Source organism: Hypoxylon fragiforme (assembly GCF_022984875.1).
Source record: "Hypoxylon fragiforme strain CBS 206.31 chromosome Unknown GGS25scaffold_3, whole genome shotgun sequence".
In the NCBI taxonomy this organism is placed as follows: domain Eukaryota; kingdom Fungi; phylum Ascomycota; class Sordariomycetes; order Xylariales; family Hypoxylaceae; genus Hypoxylon; species Hypoxylon fragiforme.
Genome location: NW_026054758.1, coordinates 2,169,470 through 2,189,401, shown reverse-complemented (window position 1 = coordinate 2,189,401; position 19,932 = coordinate 2,169,470). Strand labels below are relative to the sequence as shown.

Genomic DNA, 19,932 nt, shown 5'->3' with positions numbered 1-19,932 from the left:
GAACAGTCGCAGTCCTTTGATAGACCTTTATGGGGATCCCGATGCTAGGTACCGAGGTATCACCAGCGTGGTTATCTTAGAGGTTTTAAGCGAAATCCTTCCGCAATTCTGTCCAAGAGGAAGTATATTCGTTATGGATAACGCTCCCACACATAAGGCTCGTTTGGTCATGGATTGGTTGATCCCTTGGGCCGAGAGTAACGGGGTTACTTTGGTGGATTGGCCCCCATATTCGCCTGACCTAAACCCTATTGAAAATCTATGGAAGCTGCTAAAAGAAAGGATTTGCGCAAAGAGACCTGAGCTAGCAGACATGCCAAAGAATGCTAGGGCACTGGAATTACTGGTAGAGACCGCTAATGAGGTGTGGGAAGAGTTTGAAGATGAGATGTTGAATAATCTGGCGATGAGCATGGAAAACAGGTTGCAGGCGGTTATTGACGCGAAAGGTTGGTATACAAAGTACTAGATACAATCATGTATATATCAAAAAAAACGCCACTCATTTCTCTATCACATACTAAAATTTGAATATTTAAAAGCCTCAATTGATTGCATAGTCGGCCATTTAAGTTGTATGGTCATGTTGAAGGTTTATTGCCTTGGTGGGGTTGAAAAAAAATTACCCGTTTTCAATTTCTCCCCACTGTACATAACACTCACACAAATTCTTATTTTCTTCCTTCCATCTTCTCTTACCAACCACCCCCCGAACCAAAAAAAAAACATTTCTTCTTTCTTTAACAACTTCTCTTACAATAATTCCCTTACCAACCTCTACCTCTACTTAACTCTCGTTGTATTTACATATCTGATTGCGCGACAAGCGCACAATCTTCTGACATCATGTCTGAATTTCTTGGGTACGTATCTTCTTCGCCCTGCTGTTCCTATGATGCCAAGTCGTCAGCCAATTAGTGTCGGCCCTCACTATCCAGCTGTCCTTATCTCATTTGATTTGATCCATAACTAATGAAGATTGTGTGCATAGCTCTCGCATATCTCTCATATCGAAGAGCGATATTCGGTACGCCTCCTCCCCACGAACAACCGGACCTGCGTTGAGTGAGCTCTTCCTCTGATCTGACCTTGCTACTAGCTATTCGGGCGTATTGCACGAGATCAATTCTGAAGAGTCTACCGTATCTCTCGAGAATGTCAAATCATTCGGTACCGAAGGCCGCAAAGGTAACCCGGATGAAGAGATAGCACCTTCTGATCAGGTATACGAATACATCGTCTTCCGGGGGAGCGATGTGAAGGACTTGCGCATCGAGCAAGCTCCCGTCCCACCCAAAGAAAATCAGCCTCCCCAGGTTCCAGATGACCCTGCCATTGTCGGAGTAAGTTTCCCATTTCTCAATCTCACATTCTTGCCATACGAAGTTCCATATGCATGACGAAACATTTCGGATGTTAAATACAAATTTGACTGAAATGCGCAAACATCCCCATGTTGATATTTCCGTTGCCTTCCTTCTGATCCATCTCGGACTTCATATATATGCAAAAAACATCAATAAACCTCGTGTTTCAAGTGATCATCGCTAATTATATGTTCTAATACCTAGTCTCGTACCCGTCCACCTCCTCAGGGTGGCATCCCACCTGGACCAGGTAACAATGCAGGCCCTCCTGCCTACAGCCAAAGCCCATACCAACCCAACCCATTCTACCCACCTCCTGGGCAATGGGGACGCGGTGGTCCTGGACCTGTTCCCGGACCTGGCCAGGGCTTTCATGGAATGCCCTACCCACCTCCTCCCGGCTGGTTCCCTCCTGGCCAAGGCTTCCCAGGTGGTGGACCTGGTGGACCCGGCGGTCCTGGAGGTCCTGGAGGTCCAGGTCCGTGGAACAGCTTCGGCTATCCACCTGGTCCGGGCCCTCAAGGACACCCAGGTGCACCTGGCCAACCCATGCGAGGTCCAATGCAACAGGACAATAAACCTGCTCCGATTGGTGCCGGAGTAGAGAAACAACAGAAACCGGTTGGTAACCCCGCAGTTGAGTTGCCTACCGAGTCTAAGTCTTTTGGACAGCAGCCTCCTCAGCCTGCCCCGACGAACGTGGCCCCCACTCCACCGGTCGAGTCGAAACCATCGGCAGCAGAAGTCAAAGCTACTGCCGATTCGCTGTCGACGACCGCGGCCCAAAATAACGCCGCCGAGAAAGCCGCCGAGAGAAGGGCCATTCCAACCGGCCCGAAAAATAATCGGATCACGCCTGCTGTGCCAATGCCGTCCGCTCTCTTCACGAAAAGCGGGCCACAAGTTACTGCCGCGACCGCTACCATCAAGCCTTCGGGAGACCAAGCCAACGGACCGATGAGCGCGGCCAACTTGAAAGATGCTACCCAAGCAGCAAAGGCAGCTGTGGCCGTGGCAATGGCGAAGCTGGCCAATCCTCAGGCTGCGGACGTTCCCGCCTCTAACGGCAGTGCGATGGATAACTTGACTAAGAAGGTCAACGAGATGCGCATGACTGCCCCCAGATCTACTGGGAACGGCCGAGGACGTGGCCGAGGGGGTCGCTACGGTGGCCCAAGCAAGGTGGATGTTCCCGATTCCGACTTCGATTTCCAAGCCGGAAACGCCAAATTCAACAAGCAAGATCTTGTGAAGGAGGCCATTGCTGGCTCACCACTTGCCGAGGCCTCGAATGGGCCTCCTACAGAGCTAGCACAGCCTGATGAGGCCATCCCACCAATCGCTTACAACAAGACCAGGTCGTTTTTCGACAATATCTCGAGTGAAGCAAAGGATCGAGCAGACAATGGTGGCCAAAAGCCTGGTGGCCGGGAGTGGCGCGGCGAGGAGCAGCGCCGAAATATGGAGACCTTTGGCCAAGGTAGCGTCGACGGTGGTTACCGTGGCGGCTTCCGTGGTCGAGGTCGTGGACGCGGTGGCCCTCGTGGCCGTGGATTTGCTCCTCGGGGAAGAGGGAATGGATACCGCCAGCAGGCGGCTCAGTAGTTCCACAACATTGATGGAACACTTAGCAGAGCAATTGGCATCATTGCTCAAAGACCCTTCCCATTCACGACACGACTTCCAGCAAACGACCACTTTGACATCAATTTCCAGTGTATTAATAAGTCAGTTGCATGATATGGTTTTTTTTTCATGCTTTAGGAACTTTAGTGGATAAGGCGAGCAATTTTGCCCACGCCTTAGAACTCAATATGTGTGGTTTCAGTTGAGGCTCCAGCAAAGGCGTAAGGATGGTTTCGCAAGGGTAGGGTGTCAATATTAGCATTAGCATCATGAGGATGATTCATCACAAGAGTTACTTGTGATGAATAAAAACGGCGCCTTGTTCTAGCTTGGGTGGGATAAGGCAAATATTGAAGAGACGTTTGATACCAATGACTCTTCCGGGTTACGGCGCTTGAGAAGAGGCACACCCAGTTCTCAATACAGGCGCAAGTGGCACAAATTGGGCAAGTTTTGGGCTTGATGCTTTGCAGGTAGACAAGGTTACCGTGAGCCAGTACAGGGCCAACCTTACTCTACCTATCTAGTTAATACACATCATCAAGTCTATTTTCTGGGGGGGTTTTTTCTTTGCAATGTGATTTAACGAAGACCAATGTTCTACAAGTATATTAACGTTCTATGATCGTCCCTCTTTCGTCGTGCTTCAGCCCAAGGTTATATGGTTATATTTGAGGGTAGACATCCCTAGAAGTAGTCAGTATAAATCACGAAATTCGTACCTTCACATCACCGAGAAGTATCATGAAGCATCAAGGTTCACAAGAAAAGGAAAAGAAAGAGGAAAAAAAAAAAACTCACGTCCTCCGCACAAGCGGCATCTGCGCCCTGATCCTCTCCCACTGCCCGAGATCCACATCCACGATGCCCAACTGCCCCACCGCGCCGTCCTCCACCTCCACCTCCACTTTTTCTTCTCCTCCTCCTCCCGTCTCACGAACCCCTTTCAAAACACACACCACCTTACCCCAGGGGTCGACGACCATGCTCCGCCCGTAGCTCAGGCGCGGGGATCGGCCGGGGTTGTGCAGGCCGACCTGCGCGGAGGCGATGACCCACGACTGCGTCTCGATGGCGCGGGCGCGGAGCAAGGGCTCCCAGTGCGCGCGGCCGGTGGGGGTTGTGAAGGCGGAGGGGTAGAGGAGGATTTGGGCGGGTGCTGGGAAGGGTTTTGGTTGGGGTTTTGGTTGGGGTTTGGTGGTGGTGGTGGTGGTGGTAGGGGGGTCGGGGTTGTTGATGGGAGAGGGGGCAGGGGTGGTGAGGTAGATGGCGGCTTCCGGGAAGCGAAGGTCGAAACAGATCAGACTTCCCAGCAGCCCGATGGGGGAGGCGAAGGGGGGGGTGAAAGAGGAGCCGGGTTGGGTTGTGCTGGACTCGCGGAGAGAGGCGGAGGGGTAGTCGAAGAGGTGCAGCTTGTCGTAGGAGGCGGAGGGGTGGAGGGTGCCGTCGGGGAGGATGTAGATGGTGCGGTTGTAGAGTTTGGTTTTTGGCTCTGCTGCTGCTGCTGAGACTGGGGGAGGGTTGTCCTCCGAGGATTGTGGGATGGGGCTGGTGGTGGTGGTGAGGGTAGGGGCTGGCTTGACGGACACGGGGACGTGGATCCCGACGTGGATGGCGAGTTTGTGCTGTGCGGCGGCTGAGCGGAGGCCCGTCACGAAGGGGGAGGTGGCGACGGGTTTGGCGAGGGAGAGGGATTCTTGGGGGGTGGTGCCGATGTAGTCGGATGCTTCGGGGAGGAAGAGGATCTATAGGGGGTGTTAGATGGTTGGTGATTAATTAGTAGAAAGGAAGGAAGATAGGGGGATAGGAAAATAGGGATTAGGCTAGAGTGACTGGATGAACAGGTATGAATGATTATGCAAAGTAGAGAGAGCATAGATCTGGGTTGGTATACGATAATGGCCTTGCCCCCTTTAATAACCGAGACGCAATGTCCTCGTGACTTTCAGCTAGAGTCTTTCTCTCAATCTTCTACGAGCTCCTCAAGTCTCCTCACAAGCCAACGGAGGCTTTTACGACCCAGAGCGAAGACGGCAATAGCGAGTATTTATGCAGTGCAGGTACTGTCTCAGACTACTAAGACCTCAGCACCTCATAGCCCACTCTCTCTCCCTCCCTCACACACACACACACATCCTCTCTCTCCACAAAGTGAAACACAAAAAAAAGGAGAAAAGAGACTTAGACACGCAGCCTCTGTACATACTTTAGCGCCAGCAGCCGCAGCTTGGCCGACGAGCTTCACGCACTGCTCGAGGTTATGCGCCATCGAGTTCGACGAGCATATCTGGCCCACCGCCTATTGTTCATTTTTGGCATCGGATTAGCTGGGTATTCTGTTGTTTTGTTTTTAAGGGGTGTGTGTGGGTGGCTATTTCATCCTTAGGTGCCTAGGTATTTGAATTCGTGTACCCCTATCCCAGATATTTCTTGCCCTACACTTCCACCCTTATAGAAGAAATAAAGGGAGCACATCATAGTGAAGGTATTCTTACCGCTTTAGCCATTGCAAAAAAAAATAAAAAATTTCGAATGAGTATCCTATATATTATAGGTATGCGTGACTCAATCTCGGGCCCAACAGTGAGGGGACGAAGGAGGGAGCACGTGAACGTAGATGTATGTACGTCAAACAGTCAAAGAGCCGAAGGAAGATCTACAACATGGGATGGGCATCGGAGAATTTTCTTCTTCTAAAAAAAGTAAAGATGTAATAGTTGATAGCTGTAACAAGTAACAAGCTCTCTCTCGTGAGGGGAAAAGGGGGGACCGGGAAATATAAAAATTGGATCAAATGTAGTCGGGGAGTTTCTGAAAAAAAAAAAAAAAAAAAAAGCAAAATCGGAGATATTCTTCTCCACTTTCCCCCGTAGGGTATACTATACGCACCTGGGTAAGGTACAATACATATATGTAGGTACCTACATGCATGAGGTACATACATCAATGATGGATCATCATGTATGTACCTTGTAGGCATCAAAGACATATGGTACATATAATATGTAGTTTTACGGTCAATTTCCATGTTACTTATCATCACTGACCCCATCACCATTACAAGCAACGCAAAACTCATCACTGGGAAGCCTGTTGCATTTATACACTTTTTTTTGAACTGGCCATTCTTTGCGGGTGCTCTTATGTACCTATGTATAAGGACGTCCGTCACGCCAAACCAAGTCTTAGCCTCCCGCCCTCTCTCTGTTCTTCTGGTTCTCACTTAGCACGAAGCTGATGTAGGCACCATATAAACAGGATGATCGGTACCCAGCATTACAGCCATGACGACGACGGCAATCGATTGACTCCGGCATAATAGGGTCCTTTCCATCATTTCCTCCCCATTCCCTTCCGCCATCTCGCCCTGCCCCTTTCATAAAAAATGAACACACTTCGCGAGGAACTCGTCTGCCCTTTCTTATCTCGTTCGTTACCTAGGTAGATACCCTTCTTCGTCGTTTTTCTTTTTTCCCTTTTTGCATATAAAAAAGGGCCAGCGGTGATGGTGGGGAGGTGAGGATTCCCCCAGGAAAAAAAGCAAAAACCAACCCAGTAGTGTCACCTTATGCCCCTCTGATGCCAACGCCTGGCTAACGTAGAAACGTAGTAGAAACTGTATACTGAATACAATAACGAAGAGGTCTAGGGGGTGTCTTCAATTCAGCCCCTCTCTTTATGAAATGCAACTTATGCCATCGTCATTTCGATCCATCCGTCCCAGGCCTTGCTAGACTTGGAAGAGGCCACTTCTTATTCTTATTCTTATTCTCCTGTAGCATTAATTCTTTGGAATGACTTCTTTCCCTTATCCTCAAGTTGTACTTTCCACCGTAGCCTTGCTGGACTTGTCCAATATGTCATATGCCTCTTGTAAGGTCTTTTGATCAAAGCCGCCTTCTTCCAGGGCCACTATCCAATCCCGAAGTTGGATATTCTTTCCCTTGTCAGAATCCTCGCGAAACTGTCCCAGGTGCGTCACGCCTGCTTTCGTGAGAGGACCCCGCGCAGCTCGGCTGCTAGCACTGCCCGTAGAAGCTAGTGTACCTGATGTGCTAGTAACTTGAGGTCGAGGTGTGCTTGCTCCACTTCCCGGACCACCTGCTGTCATCCAAGAATATTTCTTCTTCTTACCACCCGCAAATAGACCTAGTGTCTGGTTCACCGTAGTGCTGCTGGCTTCTGCGAGCTTCGCCGCCTTCTTGCTCTCCTTCTTCGTCGGGGGCCTGACATCGCCTGGCTCTTGACCAGCGGTTCCAGAAGTACCCGGCGCTACAGATCCTGCCCGTGATGTACTATCACCACCTTCCTTGTCCTTGTCCGCCGTCTTCTCAGCTCTCTTTAGTCGTTTTCTCAGCCGACTCTCCTCGAGGTTCCGTGCTTGCTTTCCAGCGCTAGTCATAGCATCTACTAAGGGGTTGGCCGGAGACGCTTCCGAAACTGGCGTTGGCAAGCCGTTGCTGATTTCATCGGCAGGACCTAAGAAATTGGGTTAGCCATACAAAATGAAACGAGAAAAGAGTCAAGGCCAAGAATATACGTTTGAGTGGGTTGGTGCGGGGGCTGACCGCGCTCTCCGCACCCGTTCCACTGGCTTCATCCTGAGTGCCATTCGTTATGGCAGGCTGCGTAGCCGCCACATCAAGCCACTCTGGGGGTACCAGGCCATGCGCGCTAGTTTGTCGTGTGGTAGCAATCTTGTTTGCATCACCGATCAACTCTCTCAAGCGCTGCTTCGTACTTATCGAGATCAGAGCTAACTGGTCGATCAACACTGCGTCGCTGGGAACAAACGAACCAATCGTCTGGACCATTGCACCGTCTGGGCCCTTCTGAACCACAACCTGGAGTTCGGGTTTGGGAAATTCGCTGGGTGGTACTGCCCTGGTTGTCGTGTGTCGACCACTAGCTATCTCATGTTTCATTTCTAGATTCAAGCCCAATCCAAATTTTTGAGCGGTAACTTCCAGGCGCTTGTGTAATGCTGTGTAGTCCAAGAATTGGTGACTGGATTCTGAATGCCTAGCCCGAGCGAGCTTTGCTGCTGCTTCGTTCCACGCTCGATCCGCAGCTTCAGCAGCGAGTTCTTCTTGAGTTAATGCTCTGGTAGGTTGCGCAGGCTGATTAGCTGGCCCAGCTCCGTACATAGTATCGCGCGTGCCAGGTGGATAGTGGGGAAATCCGCGAGTGTCTATGTTGTTCAGATACTCCTCTTCCTCCTCAAGATCGATACCAGTACCCTGTAACATGTCGTTCATATCATATGATATATTTGCTCTACCCGACGTAGACTTCGAGGTCTGTTTTGTCGCATCGTACGACGACGGGAAGGAACCCGAGGTATTGATGGCGGGTGGGCCCATGTTGGTGATTACTGGCGGTGCCGATGGTGCTGGTGGTGGCGTCGAAGTAGCGGTAGAGGGTGCTGCAAATCTGGCATTCGAAAACAGCGCTTGAGGTGTCGGAGGAGCAATAGGCGTCTGGGGTTGGGGAGATGGTATGGTTGGAGTCGGTACGGCAGTAGGCATAGTTAGGCTCATTGCGCCTGACGAGGGTCGACCGTTGGCTTGTTGATACGGGGTGTTGTATGTTCCCGAGGAAACCTGATTGTTCGGGAGATTAGGTGTCGCGGTTGGCGGACCAGTTGGGGTAAGAACAGGTGTAGAAGCTCGGGGACTTGGGGCGTAATTGGGAAAAGGTGAGCCTGGATTAGAAGCAGGACCCGGAGATAATCTGGCTCGTTTATTAGGCGGTAAAGGATAAGTCGGATTGGCAGAATGTTGAGGCGAGAAGGGCCTCGGAGGCATCGTTGGTGGATGCGACATGATATATTTTCGCCGAGAAAGAAGACGGGGAAAGGTGGTTGGGTAGCGATAGTGCGCGTTTCTGGGTGACAGATACTGTATGTAATATACGCGATGAAGTGGACAAGGTCGCGTTAAATACAGGTAGAGAATGACGACAACTCTTTACGCGCTCTCAGGACCTGGACAGGCACAGAGCCCTTTAAGACTCTGGCGGGAAAACCCCATCCAAGAATAGAGAATTGGGGGTATTGAAAAGGTAGTTGATTCAATGATGGAAATGCGATCGGTTCAACGGTATCTAGATAAGAAGCTGTTGAGTAAATGATGTGTCGCGTTCGAGAACGTGTCTGGGACAACGTTGGCTTGAGATGGGATGAGGATGGGGATGAGGATGAGGAGGCGGCTCATAAAAGAGTTTACTGTGGTAGAAGAGTTCAACAGCACAGGAAAAGCTCCTGGGTTCCCATTGGAAAGATTTCCCTGTTGGTGCACGGTCCCTATTTCTTAGTACCTATGTACTATGTCAATGTACCTACATATGTACCTATTGATTTCAAAGTTGAAATTCTCAGTGCTGTTGACGGTCAAACAACAGTACTAAAAACTTACTTAGTTGCATGTAACTGCCTTATGTAAGATTTCAATGTTCCACCTATGTACCTAGGGTACTACATAGGTAGTTAGCTTTGTTATCGGATCAACCTAGATGCCGACCTATGAGTCTCATTGCCACTGGCAGTGGCTATTACAGAAGCTATCCAACACCTGTGGCCACCTGGCAGCCTTAGGCTAGATGGTTATGTACCCAGGTACATAGATATATGTGCGTACCAAGCACCTACATGCACTAAAAGTCGCGTCGCGCCAAATCATTTGGCGCATAAGCCCTACTGATATGTAGGTACACAGTACATGTATATACATGGATGTCAATCGAATGCATGGATGCGTTAGGAGCTTGGATCAGCATAGTGCTTAAGCACCTACCATGGTTGTGGTCTAAAATATGCGTCACGTTAACCTGCGCAATTGCCTTGCATGGAATTGAAGTAGTAGAAGTACAGCCTACAAAGAATTTACCTTGTAACATTGCGACCTTCTCATTCTTCTTCTCAATCAACTCTTTTTTGTGTCAATCGCTACGCAACTATTTGCGAAGATACCAACAACAACTACACGCATGTTCTTGTCATCCTCATCCTCTTTCTCTCTCTATACCGTCACCTACAAATAGTAGTTGCTCTTTAATCGATAATCATTCATAGTGATCCGATTTCTTGCAACTCCCAGCAACCATGGCATCTAAGCGCAAGGCTTCCGCAATGGCTGCGACCGTCGACGAAGAGCCAGTCGACCCATCCGATGAATTGATGTTCCTCTGCTTGGGAGGCGGAAACGAAGTTGGCAGATCATGTCATATCATACAGTACAAAGGCAAAACCGTGATGGTCAGTGGATTGTACCATCTCATATACCCAGCCTTATACACATGCTGACAATCATTCTCTGTGTAGCTTGACGCCGGTCAACATCCTGCCTACGATGGGCTTGCGGCCCTACCTTTCTTCGACGACTTCGACCTGAGCACCGTTGATGTCCTTCTCATTAGCCAGTAAGTCACAGTTACCCCTCCTCTTGTCATATCCTACAATCTACACGTAGTCAAGGGCTTTATATTGGATGCGGCGGAGGAAACATGCTTCCATATCCATAAGCAAGAGTCGTCTAGGGCCATGACTAGATATTATACCTACGAGCTTGTAGGATGTATATCATCCTGCTCTCTTGTATCGAGCCATCAATAAAAGACATTATTCCATTACTCAACCGGGAATCCCCCTTGATGGTCGTGATGTTCACTGTCATGATTCGCTTGTCCTAGCTATTCTAGTCTTCGTACTCGACATATGATGCCACAAAATCACGCTAACATCGCACAAGTTTCCATATAGATCATGCCGCATCTCTCCCCTACGTTCTAGCAAAGACGAACTTTAGGGGCAGGGTCTTCATGACCCATCCGACGAAGGCCATCTACAAGTGGCTTATCCAAGATAGCGTTCGAGTTGGCAATACGTCCTCGAACCCTACGTCGCAGCCTGTATATACGGAGCAGGACCATCTAAACACCTTCCCTCAAATCGAAGCGATCGATTATCATACTACGCACACCATCTCCTCAATCCGTATCACTCCTTATCCCGCCGGCCATGTATTAGGCGCTGCTATGTTCTTAATAGAAATAGCTGGATTAAACATATTCTTCACAGGGGACTACTCTCGCGAGCAAGATCGACATCTTGTCTCTGCAGAAGTTCCACGAGGCATAAAAATTGACGTTCTCATCACTGAGTCCACCTACGGGGTATCAACCCACGTTCCCAGGTTAGAAAGAGAGCAGGCGTTGATGAAGTCTATAACTGGCATCCTTAATCGGGGTGGCCGCGTCTTGATGCCCGTGTTTGCCTTGGGTAGAGCACAAGAGTTGTTACTAATTCTGGATGAGTACTGGGGAAAGCATCAAGAATTTCAAAAAATTCCCATTTACTATGCTAGCAATCTAGCTCGAAAATGTATGGTCGTATATCAAACCTACGTTGGAGCCATGAACGACAATATCAAGCGTCTGTTCAGAGAGCGAATGGCAGAGGCCGAGGCTGCTGGGGACGGCGCAGGTAAAGGTGGGCCATGGGACTTCAAGTATATCAGGTCTTTGAAAAATCTAGACAGGTTTGACGATGTCGGTGGTTGCGTCATGCTCGCTAGCCCTGGCATGTTACAGAACGGTGTCAGCAGAGAGTTGCTGGAGAGGTGGGCGCCGAATGAGAAGAACGGTGTCATCATCACGGGTTATAGTGTCGAGGGTACCATGGCCAAACATATCGTCCAAGAGCCTGACCAGATCCAAGCGGTAATGTCGAGAAATATCAACGCCGCTAGGAGAGCACCTGGCGGCGATGGCGAGAAGATGATGATACCGCGAAGGTGTAGTGTTGCCGAGTATTCCTTCGCAGCACACGTAGATGGTCAGGAAAACAAGGAGTTCATCGAGGAAGTCGGTGCTCCTGTAGTGGTAAGTTTATTGCTTGATGAGATGTCCAAGCTTTGCTAACTAGTATGGATAGATTCTAGTGCATGGCGAGCAGCACAATATGATGCGGCTCAAGTCAAAGCTACTATCTCTGAATGCTGGAAAGACGGATAAAGTTAAGGTTTTCAGCCCAAGGAACTGTGAGGAGCTACGGGTTCCGTTCAAAACAGACAAGATAGCCAAGGTGGTTGGAAAGCTAGCGTCAATACCTCCTCCACACAATTTACCTACACCCGACGACCAGAGCCCCGAGTTGATTGCCGGAGTTATAGTCCAGAACGACTTCAAGATGTCACTCATGGACCCTGAAGACTTGCGAGAATATGCAGGTCTTACGACTTCTACGATCGCATGTCGACAACGATTCACGTTAAGCGCAGCAGGTATCGACCTTATCAAATGGTCACTCGAGGGCACATTTGGTGGTATTGAAGAGCTTCCGGAAACTAAGAACCGGAAGGAACGCGAGAATGGCGAAGCCAATGGGGATGATCAGATGGCCGATGCGGATGAAGAGGTTGCTCAACTTGTTGCATCGTATTTGGTTATGGGTTGTGTCACAGTCCGATACCGCAACAATGGCGAAGTAGAATTGGAGTGGGAGGGCAATATGCTCAATGATGGTATCGCTGACGCTGTAATGGCGACCTTACTATCGGTCGAGAGTAGTCCTGCTGCTGTGAAGCGTAAGCAAAGAAAAACTGCCCTCTTGTCAGCCTTACAAAAGTTCATCTCTTACTAACATATTTCCAGGCTCTGCTGGAAAACATTCGCATTCCCACGCATTACCGGCACGTAATCCTCACGCCAATCTTACCTCCACGGAGCGATTAGAACGCCTATTCCTTTTCCTAGAGGCACAGTTCGGCGCCGACGCATTAACACCCGTCGCCACTCCTAAACTTCCACCTCTCGCTAAAGACAAGAAGTCGAAGAAGTCAGACGAAGACGAGGATGACGCAGCGTCGGACGCATCAATGGAATTATCTGACGATGAGGAGGAGGAAGAGCGACTGTTGGAGCTACGACAAAAGACTGAGCTCGAGCGACTCCACAAGATTGGCATACCAGTACCAGGAGTAACCATCAAGGTTGATAAGATGGTTGCTATAGTCTGGCTGGAGGACCTAGAGGTCGAATGCAATCACAAGGCCTTTGCCGATAGAGTTAAGGCGGTTGTCGAGCGAGCCATCGAAGTCACGGCACCCCTATGGGGTTAGACTCTCGAGACGTGGATAAATGGGCTAAGAAGGGAATTCATGGGGTCACGATATATGATTTGTTATGGCGCTACAGGTCTAGGTTGATAGGCGTCACATTTGGGAAGAGTTGGCGCGAAATAGGAGATAGGCTTTCAAGGTTTGGTACAAGGCTTTAAAGGGGGTTCAAAACAGATCTTGGGACGAAGAGGTTAGGAGAACGGTACATCAGTTTCATACTACATTTATTAGGTGCTAGCCTTGCATAGCTCTAACTTAGAGGTGGTAAAGCGCTCGGTATCGTGGATTACGCCTTTGATGACTGCTGGGAAGTCTGACGTCTATTTGATACCTACCTACCTATGTATATATGATGTTAGGACCTGAAGTGCGCCGAACATTCCGAAGTCCGGGCCGAATAAACTCATAGCTGGAGATCCCCCATCCGATCCCGATCTCTTGTGCCTTGGAGAATACATTTTAACCTACTCTATTCCCTACTCTATTCCCTACTCTATTCCCTACTCTATTCCCTTTAACACTGCCTTTATCAAAACCGCCTCTAGGCATTGTCTGACCTCCATGGCTCTTTGGCTTTTACTTAGGTAAATATTGACTCTACAGAAATTCCAAATAGCAATATAATATTAGGTATTTGCCTGCATACATGTAGTACAAGTAGAAATTCACCTTGCATACCTATGTAATAACACCGATAGCCCCTTATGTACCTAGGTAGCCCAGTGGCAAGGCTAAGTCAGGGGTTCAGGCAGTGTACCACACAGCCTCGAAGTGATTATCGCCGGTTGTTTTTAGGCGAATAAGAGCTGCAATTAGTGCGCCCGCTATGTAATCCTATTGGTCCCGATGGAATGGCACTGCCCTCGGCCACTGCATGTGGTCGCTTATGTAGTGGTTACAATATGTCTCTAGACACCTATAAGTTAGGTACCAACCCCAATGTATTTATCCCTCAAGTTTCATTAGAATTTCAACTTCGCCTCAAGGCCGACCGCGAGGCTTTTATAATTTGCATAACATGATATCAGGTAAGTTACACCGGCGTTATGATCGGATAATCAGGTGAAACTCATATCACGGTGTTGGGCTTCATGATGGCAAAATATGATATAACTGTAAAATATATGATGGTATAATTAGGGGCAGTTGGTCCCCCTTTTAATGGGATATGAGTATGAACGACACACAGAACAAGAATATTAAAGTCCTACCAACACAATAAACCCAATGACCGCCACCTGACTAGATACTTACCACGACTACCACGACTACTGCAAATCACTACGACCACTGTCACCATTAGTATCAGATTTACTACTACCTGCCCTACCTACATAGCAACTTAGTTCAAAGCTTAGGTTGCTCCAACGCCAAAGTTCTTGTTAGAAGTGGAAAAGATAAACCCACAGACTAGAAGACTCAGCCGCCTTGTCCATTGTTTGTGTGTTAGTTAGTGTTGGTCACTTCTGACTTACCTACATTCCTGTTAGCTTGTTTGTCACAAAGGGGAATTCCATCCCATGATTACCAAATCCACAATGCCATATATCCTAGGTACAAACGAAGCTTCCTCCTCCTCCTCCTGCTCCTCATCCTCTTTTTCCTCCTCATATTCATCAACATCTTCTACAAAATCGACTCGCTACCCAAGGTCCTGCCGCTCTATCGAAACTAGGAATCTACACGAATACAAGATGGGCAACAATCCATTTGACAGACGCCATGGCCAAGACTCTTCTTCTTCTCAGCCATCGCATCTGAGTCCCGATACCCCGACTCGCTCGGCATCCACTCGGAGCCGCTCCCCCTCCGGCTTCTCCCTGCGCAGATCCCTCAGCGGGCGCAGCAGCCAGGAACCCGGCGAGAACCGGCAACCCCGCTCGTCGTTCTTCGGCGGCATGTTCTCCTCCAGTTCGCGCCCCACAGCAGCAGCCCGCGCGGAAAGTCCACCGCCCCCCTATTCCGAGAACGCCAGCGGCTCCTCGGCAGCGTCCAGCAGATCGCAGCCCCTATCCTCACCAGTGCTACCGCCAGCCCCACCATCCACGTTCCCCTATTCCCCCGACACTGTCGGCTCCGTCTCCAATCCCACCGCCAACTTGAACACAGGCACCACAACCCCAACCCCAACCGCCGCCGACGACGACCAATACGCCTTCCTCGCCGAATTCAACACCATCTTCCTGATCGACGACTCGGCCTCGATGGCGACGGAGAACCGGTGGGCGGAGACGCGGCGGGCCGTCTCCTCCCTCCTGCCCGTCTGCGTCGCCCGCGACCGCGACGGCGTCGACGTCTACTTCCTCAACCACACGACCCCCGACCGCGGGGACCCCGCGCGCGGCGCCTGCGGCGGCGGGTACCGCAACGTCACGAGCGCCGCCGCCGTCGACGCGCTGTTCGCGACCGCCGTGAGGCCGCGCAGCGCGACGCCGACGGGGCTGAGGCTGGACCGGATTCTGCGCGCGTATCTGCGCGCGTACGAGGAGGGGGTTAGGAGAGGGGCTGGTGCTGGTGCTGGTGCTGGTGCTGGTGGCGGCGAGGACGGCGCGTACTGCCTCCCGCCCATCAACATCATCGTCGTGACGGACGGCGAAGCGACCGACGAGCCCGGGGAAGTGATCGCGCAGGCGGCCCGCAGGCTCGACGCGCTGTCCGCGCCGCCGCACCAGATCGGGATCCAGTTCTTCCAGGTCGGGCGGGACCCGCATGCCACCAGGGCGCTGCAGGAGCTGGACGATGAGCTGTGTCGCCGGGAGGGGATACGCGATATGGTCGACACGGCGACGTTCAATGGCGCGAGTAAGCGGGATCTGCCGACGCTGACGGCGGATGGGATTTTGAAGGTGGTGCTGGGCGCGGTGAAGAGGAAGTTGGATCGCAAGGTTATGGTGAGGGTTGATGGTGGGAGTGGTGGGAGTGGGAGTGGGAGTGGTGGTAGGGGGGCAAGACGGTGAATAGGGGGTTTTGGCTGAGGGAGTTTCATACTTGGTTGCTATTACTTCCCTACTAGGGAGGTAGGTGTGCTAGTTGGAAGTATATCTGTATTACTAGATCATGGATTATGTATGGCTCTACCGTCCTGCTTCGCGGGGTCAGGTTCCTTGGACAGGAAAAACAGAACTGTCAGGGGGACTTACAGAGATACCTTGGTTAGAGAAACTATCGGGCTTATGCCCTGGAATGATGATTATTTTCTTAATTACCTCGGCCTACTAGTGTTCTGAGTGATAGGCGTGGGTATGCCTAGTATGGCTATTGTAGATTTACGGATGGTAGGATGATAGTAAGCTTGGTATGACGGACTTCACAGGGTACTTGAGGCTCTGGGCAGGTAAGCTTGGGGTTGGTAGAAAGCAATAAACAGTGGTATGTACCAGTCAAGGAGATAAATACCTATCAAAGAGAGCAAGATGAGCATTCGTGTAGCGATGGATCGTAAGGACGAGTTACCTAGATAGGTATGTATGGTTGCATATTCTATCTGGCCACGTGGACTTGACAGAGCCTAATATACCTTCCTCTCATACGATACTAGGTACATATAGGTCAGAGATATCACAATAGAATCGGTATATATGAAGATGAGCCAGTAACTTAGATTAGCACACCCCTATCCATCAACACCATATCTACCTCCGCGAGCTTAATATCACGATTCTCTATATATCTTCCCATGAAAGACACACCTTAACTTCAAATCCGTTAAAACAATGTCCTAACCTAGTACCCATCAAGAGAGAATATGCTACTAATCCTTGCCCATCAGACGATCGATCGATCCCAGACATGAGTCTTTACTTCTCCTCTCGAACCCCTTTCAACTCCATCTTCCTCAACTCCCATGAACAAGAAAAGGTAACCGTGACTAGGTATAACGGTTTATTGCTGACCATCGTGCACCACAACCATGACTCAGTATATCCCATGTCCCACGGCATCTCCCAGCCTAGTTCCAGTTCCAGCTCAGTTCATGCCGCAACTTCCCATCACCATAATCGGACGTCAGCCAAAATAGCATCGGGCACGAGTGCTGCGGAGAAAAACAAGAAGGCGCATAAATGGAAAAGACCCAAAGACCGAAGGATTCCGCAACGTAAGAGGAGAAAATAATGTGACAGCGCAGTCAAGGGTACCTCATTAGAACATGTGGTAGGTAATAGCCAGGTAAGCAGATAGGCATGCGAGACCGAGCCGCGACATGGTCATGTTCTTCGTCAATCTCGACTCGTAGGACTCGCCGTTGATCCTCTCCTCGCATGTCATAGAATGGCAAAGTTCAAAAACGAAATATCGGAGTGTCAAAGGGACCGGTGTAGAGTAATAGGGAGTTTTTATATATAAGATGCTTCGAACTATGTAAAGAACCCATAATAAGCTGTGCTAATTTAAGTACGAACAATCAATGACATGTGGTCGATTTATCTCATGACTAACACCATACACCTCTTGATGCCATAACATGCCAGCCGGGCCGGGTCGCGCTCATCACGAAGAGTTAGGACTGGGGATACGACGAAAGAGATACGAGCTTGCATTTTCTGCAGCTCCTCGGGGTTTCTGGCGAACTGAGGACCGTTGCATGCTTCCATCGTGGCCAAGGCAAACTTGAAGCCAACATCTGGGAATGTAAAGTGTAGCGTCATCCCAGACGACCAGGTCTTGAAGCTCATTTCCAAGGATATGGACACGAGAAACCGAAGAGCAGATATGGAAGCTTCCGGAGTGACAGATTCGGATTGCATCGGCTCTAAGATCGTATGCAACACCTGGGAGTGGTGTGTCGTGAGGCTTTCTTGAAATGACTTCATCCTGGGGTGCTGCAGAATAAAGGCAACGACTTTTGCATGCTCGTTGACAACTTTTTGTCGTTCTTGTTGGTCCGTCTCACTTTTCTTGGCATTGAATGCTATCATTTGGTTTCGGAGAGAAGTGAGCTTATCGTCGATGTCTGGGCTGAACCCCCTGAACACGTTGGGCGAGATGAGCTTCTTGTACAGGTAATCCAGCAGAATCCGCATCACGATAAAGGGTCGGTACTTTTCGACCCCAAGGAGATGTGATAGGTGTCCGTCAGCATGCTCATCGTTGAGGAGACTGAGCAGGTAGTTCCAGGTATCCGGCCGCTCCTCTCTCAGTGCTTCAAACTGGACCTTGTGGCCCTCGTCATCCTTCTGGTGAAAGCTCACACAATATCCCTTGGCGACCGTCATGATATGTTCAATACCACTCCTGACTTCCGGAGCCCCCAAGTGAATTTTGTGGCGAACCATGCTGGTGTTGTGTTCGCCTTTGGCACTGCTCTCCACACCAAGGGCCACCTTCGACTCCTTGCCTGCAGGAGCTGTGTTGTCGATATGAGTTTGGGGGCGTGAAGACAAGACGAGGGCAAGCGAGTGTGGCTGGCCCGCGTTGGCTGTCTGCTGAGTACTTCCACCGTCCACGGCCATCATCTGCTCTTTTTTAGCTGCCTCTGGATCGGGTTTATGGGTAGCATGATCCGACTTGTCCTCGGAGCTGCCCTCGCTCTTCGGTCCGTATTGCTCGTGAAGTCGTGCTAATAAGCTTTCCCGCACCTCCGGATCAAGTGTTACGTGCTGCAGCCCCCTTTCTTTTGTGTGAACTTCCGGAGATGAGCCCATTCCACTTAGAGGTGATAGTCCCACGGGGACCGAGGCGGGAGGCGACGGGGTGGCAAGCTCTGGTTGAATTTCTGAGCTCTCGTACGGCTCTGCTGCAACCCCTTCAACGAGTCTAGCATTACGTTGATGTAACTGCTTGATCTCGGCCTCAAGAGACTGAAAACGAAGGTAAACGAGGTTAGTTGATCACTAAGAAAAGTATCACACATGCTTAGGTACTTACTAGGATGTGCTTCGTGGTCTTCTCTTCCATACGAGTCCACCGCTTGACTAGGTCATCATGTTTGACGCGGAACTCCTCCGAGGCATCTTGAGCTGCTTTTTTCTCATCCTCTAAGGAATCGACGCGAGCCCTGAGTATCCCAACTTCAGCCTGGAGGTTGTTCTCACGCATTGCAGCCTCAGTCTGGCGCTCCCCGGCAGCCTTAGCTGCAGCATCCCGTTCGGCATGAAGCTTTTGACAGGCGGTGTTGGCCAGCTGGCTAATGCTATACATGACATTAGCCATCTGGGGAGGAACGCCAGGCTGGGCATTGAGCGCCTGCGAAAAGGCCTGGGTACGCTGGCTGAGCGTACGGTACAAGTCCAGGCTATCACCCTATGCGTAGTTAGTACCTATCAAGTATCTTTCGGAATATTAGTTATAATTATAAGGTGAGGACAAGAGCTTACTTCCGCAGGCGCGTGACCCGCCCCGCCGTGGGTGCTGTTAGTCAAAGGCCAATTCTGAGTGCTCATCTGGAAGCTGGCATCGTTGCCAGGGAACATTCCCCGGCCACGTGAGCCCTGGTTAGATGAACCAGTGGAAGGTGGGAAACCACTGGCACTGGTGTAGGCACTATTTTCGGCAAGTTCGTTATAGGCGACATACGTAGGATGGGTTGGTCGATCCATTGTCTCACCCAAAGAAGTGTCGGAATCCTTCTTCTCTACCTTCTTTGGGCCCTTTGCCTTGGAAGTATCACGCAGTCCCGACATGATTTCCTGTACTTCGACTGGAATCTTCTTTTAAACAAGTCAGTCAAGTCGCCTGACGTAGTGAATGGCCTCAATAGGAGCACCAAGCAGCCCGTCAAAGAAAGCAAGGACCAGGGAAGCCCGCCCTCAAAGATCGATTTGATGTCGCTCTGACCTATACAGAGTTTGTTAAGGTACTATAGGTAAGCAGTTAGTGTCATG

The 19,932-nt window shown here is 50.2% G+C and overlaps 6 protein-coding genes across 6 annotated transcripts; 3 read left to right on the top strand and 3 right to left on the bottom strand.

The window, feature by feature from the left end:
• Window positions 1-846: 846 nt before the first annotated feature.
• Window positions 847-3,616, top strand: GGS25DRAFT_530065 (Scd6-like Sm domain-containing protein; the record flags this gene model as incomplete). Its single annotated transcript, XM_049265342.1, has 4 exons — window positions 847-863; window positions 992-1,027; window positions 1,100-1,343; window positions 1,572-3,616. 4 exons carry the CDS (start codon window positions 847-849, stop codon window positions 2,970-2,972), a joined length of 1,698 nt encoding a protein of 565 aa, XP_049119019.1. The 3' UTR covers window positions 2,973-3,616.
• Window positions 3,356-5,500, bottom strand: GGS25DRAFT_530063 (carbon-nitrogen hydrolase; the record flags this gene model as incomplete). The annotated part of the gene is made up of 3 exons (XM_049265341.1): window positions 3,356-4,738; window positions 5,200-5,292; window positions 5,489-5,500. The coding sequence occupies 3 exons, from the start codon at window positions 5,498-5,500 to the stop codon at window positions 3,791-3,793; spliced, it is 1,053 nt and encodes a 350-aa protein (XP_049119018.1). The 3' UTR covers window positions 3,356-3,790.
• A 1,026-nt stretch (window positions 5,501-6,526) lies between these two features.
• GGS25DRAFT_481956 (uncharacterized protein) lies at window positions 6,527-9,261 on the bottom strand. Its single transcript, XM_049260240.1, has 2 exons — window positions 7,534-9,261; window positions 6,527-7,472 (listed from the first exon to the last, which is right to left on the bottom strand). Exons 1-2 carry the CDS (start codon window positions 8,816-8,818, stop codon window positions 6,808-6,810), a joined length of 1,950 nt encoding a protein of 649 aa, XP_049119017.1. The 5' UTR covers window positions 8,819-9,261; the 3' UTR covers window positions 6,527-6,807.
• Window positions 9,262-9,847: 586 nt separating this feature from the next.
• Window positions 9,848-13,625, top strand: GGS25DRAFT_481953 (beta-lactamase-like protein). The gene is made up of 5 exons (XM_049260239.1): window positions 9,848-10,248; window positions 10,315-10,412; window positions 10,742-11,873; window positions 11,926-12,577; window positions 12,645-13,625. Exons 1-5 carry the CDS (start codon window positions 10,096-10,098, stop codon window positions 13,109-13,111), a joined length of 2,502 nt encoding a protein of 833 aa, XP_049119016.1. The 5' UTR covers window positions 9,848-10,095; the 3' UTR covers window positions 13,112-13,625.
• Window positions 13,626-14,805: 1,180 nt separating this feature from the next.
• Window positions 14,806-16,068, top strand: GGS25DRAFT_519543 (uncharacterized protein; the record flags this gene model as incomplete). The annotated part of the gene is made up of 1 exon (XM_049263721.1): window positions 14,806-16,068. The coding sequence occupies one exon, from the start codon at window positions 14,806-14,808 to the stop codon at window positions 16,066-16,068; it is 1,263 nt and encodes a 420-aa protein (XP_049119015.1).
• Window positions 16,069-17,532: 1,464 nt separating this feature from the next.
• Window positions 17,533-19,731, bottom strand: GGS25DRAFT_519542 (uncharacterized protein; the record flags this gene model as incomplete). The annotated part of the gene is made up of 3 exons (XM_049263720.1): window positions 17,533-18,909; window positions 18,977-19,351; window positions 19,426-19,731. The coding sequence occupies 3 exons, from the start codon at window positions 19,729-19,731 to the stop codon at window positions 17,533-17,535; spliced, it is 2,058 nt and encodes a 685-aa protein (XP_049119014.1).
• Window positions 19,732-19,932: the final 201 nt, after the last annotated feature.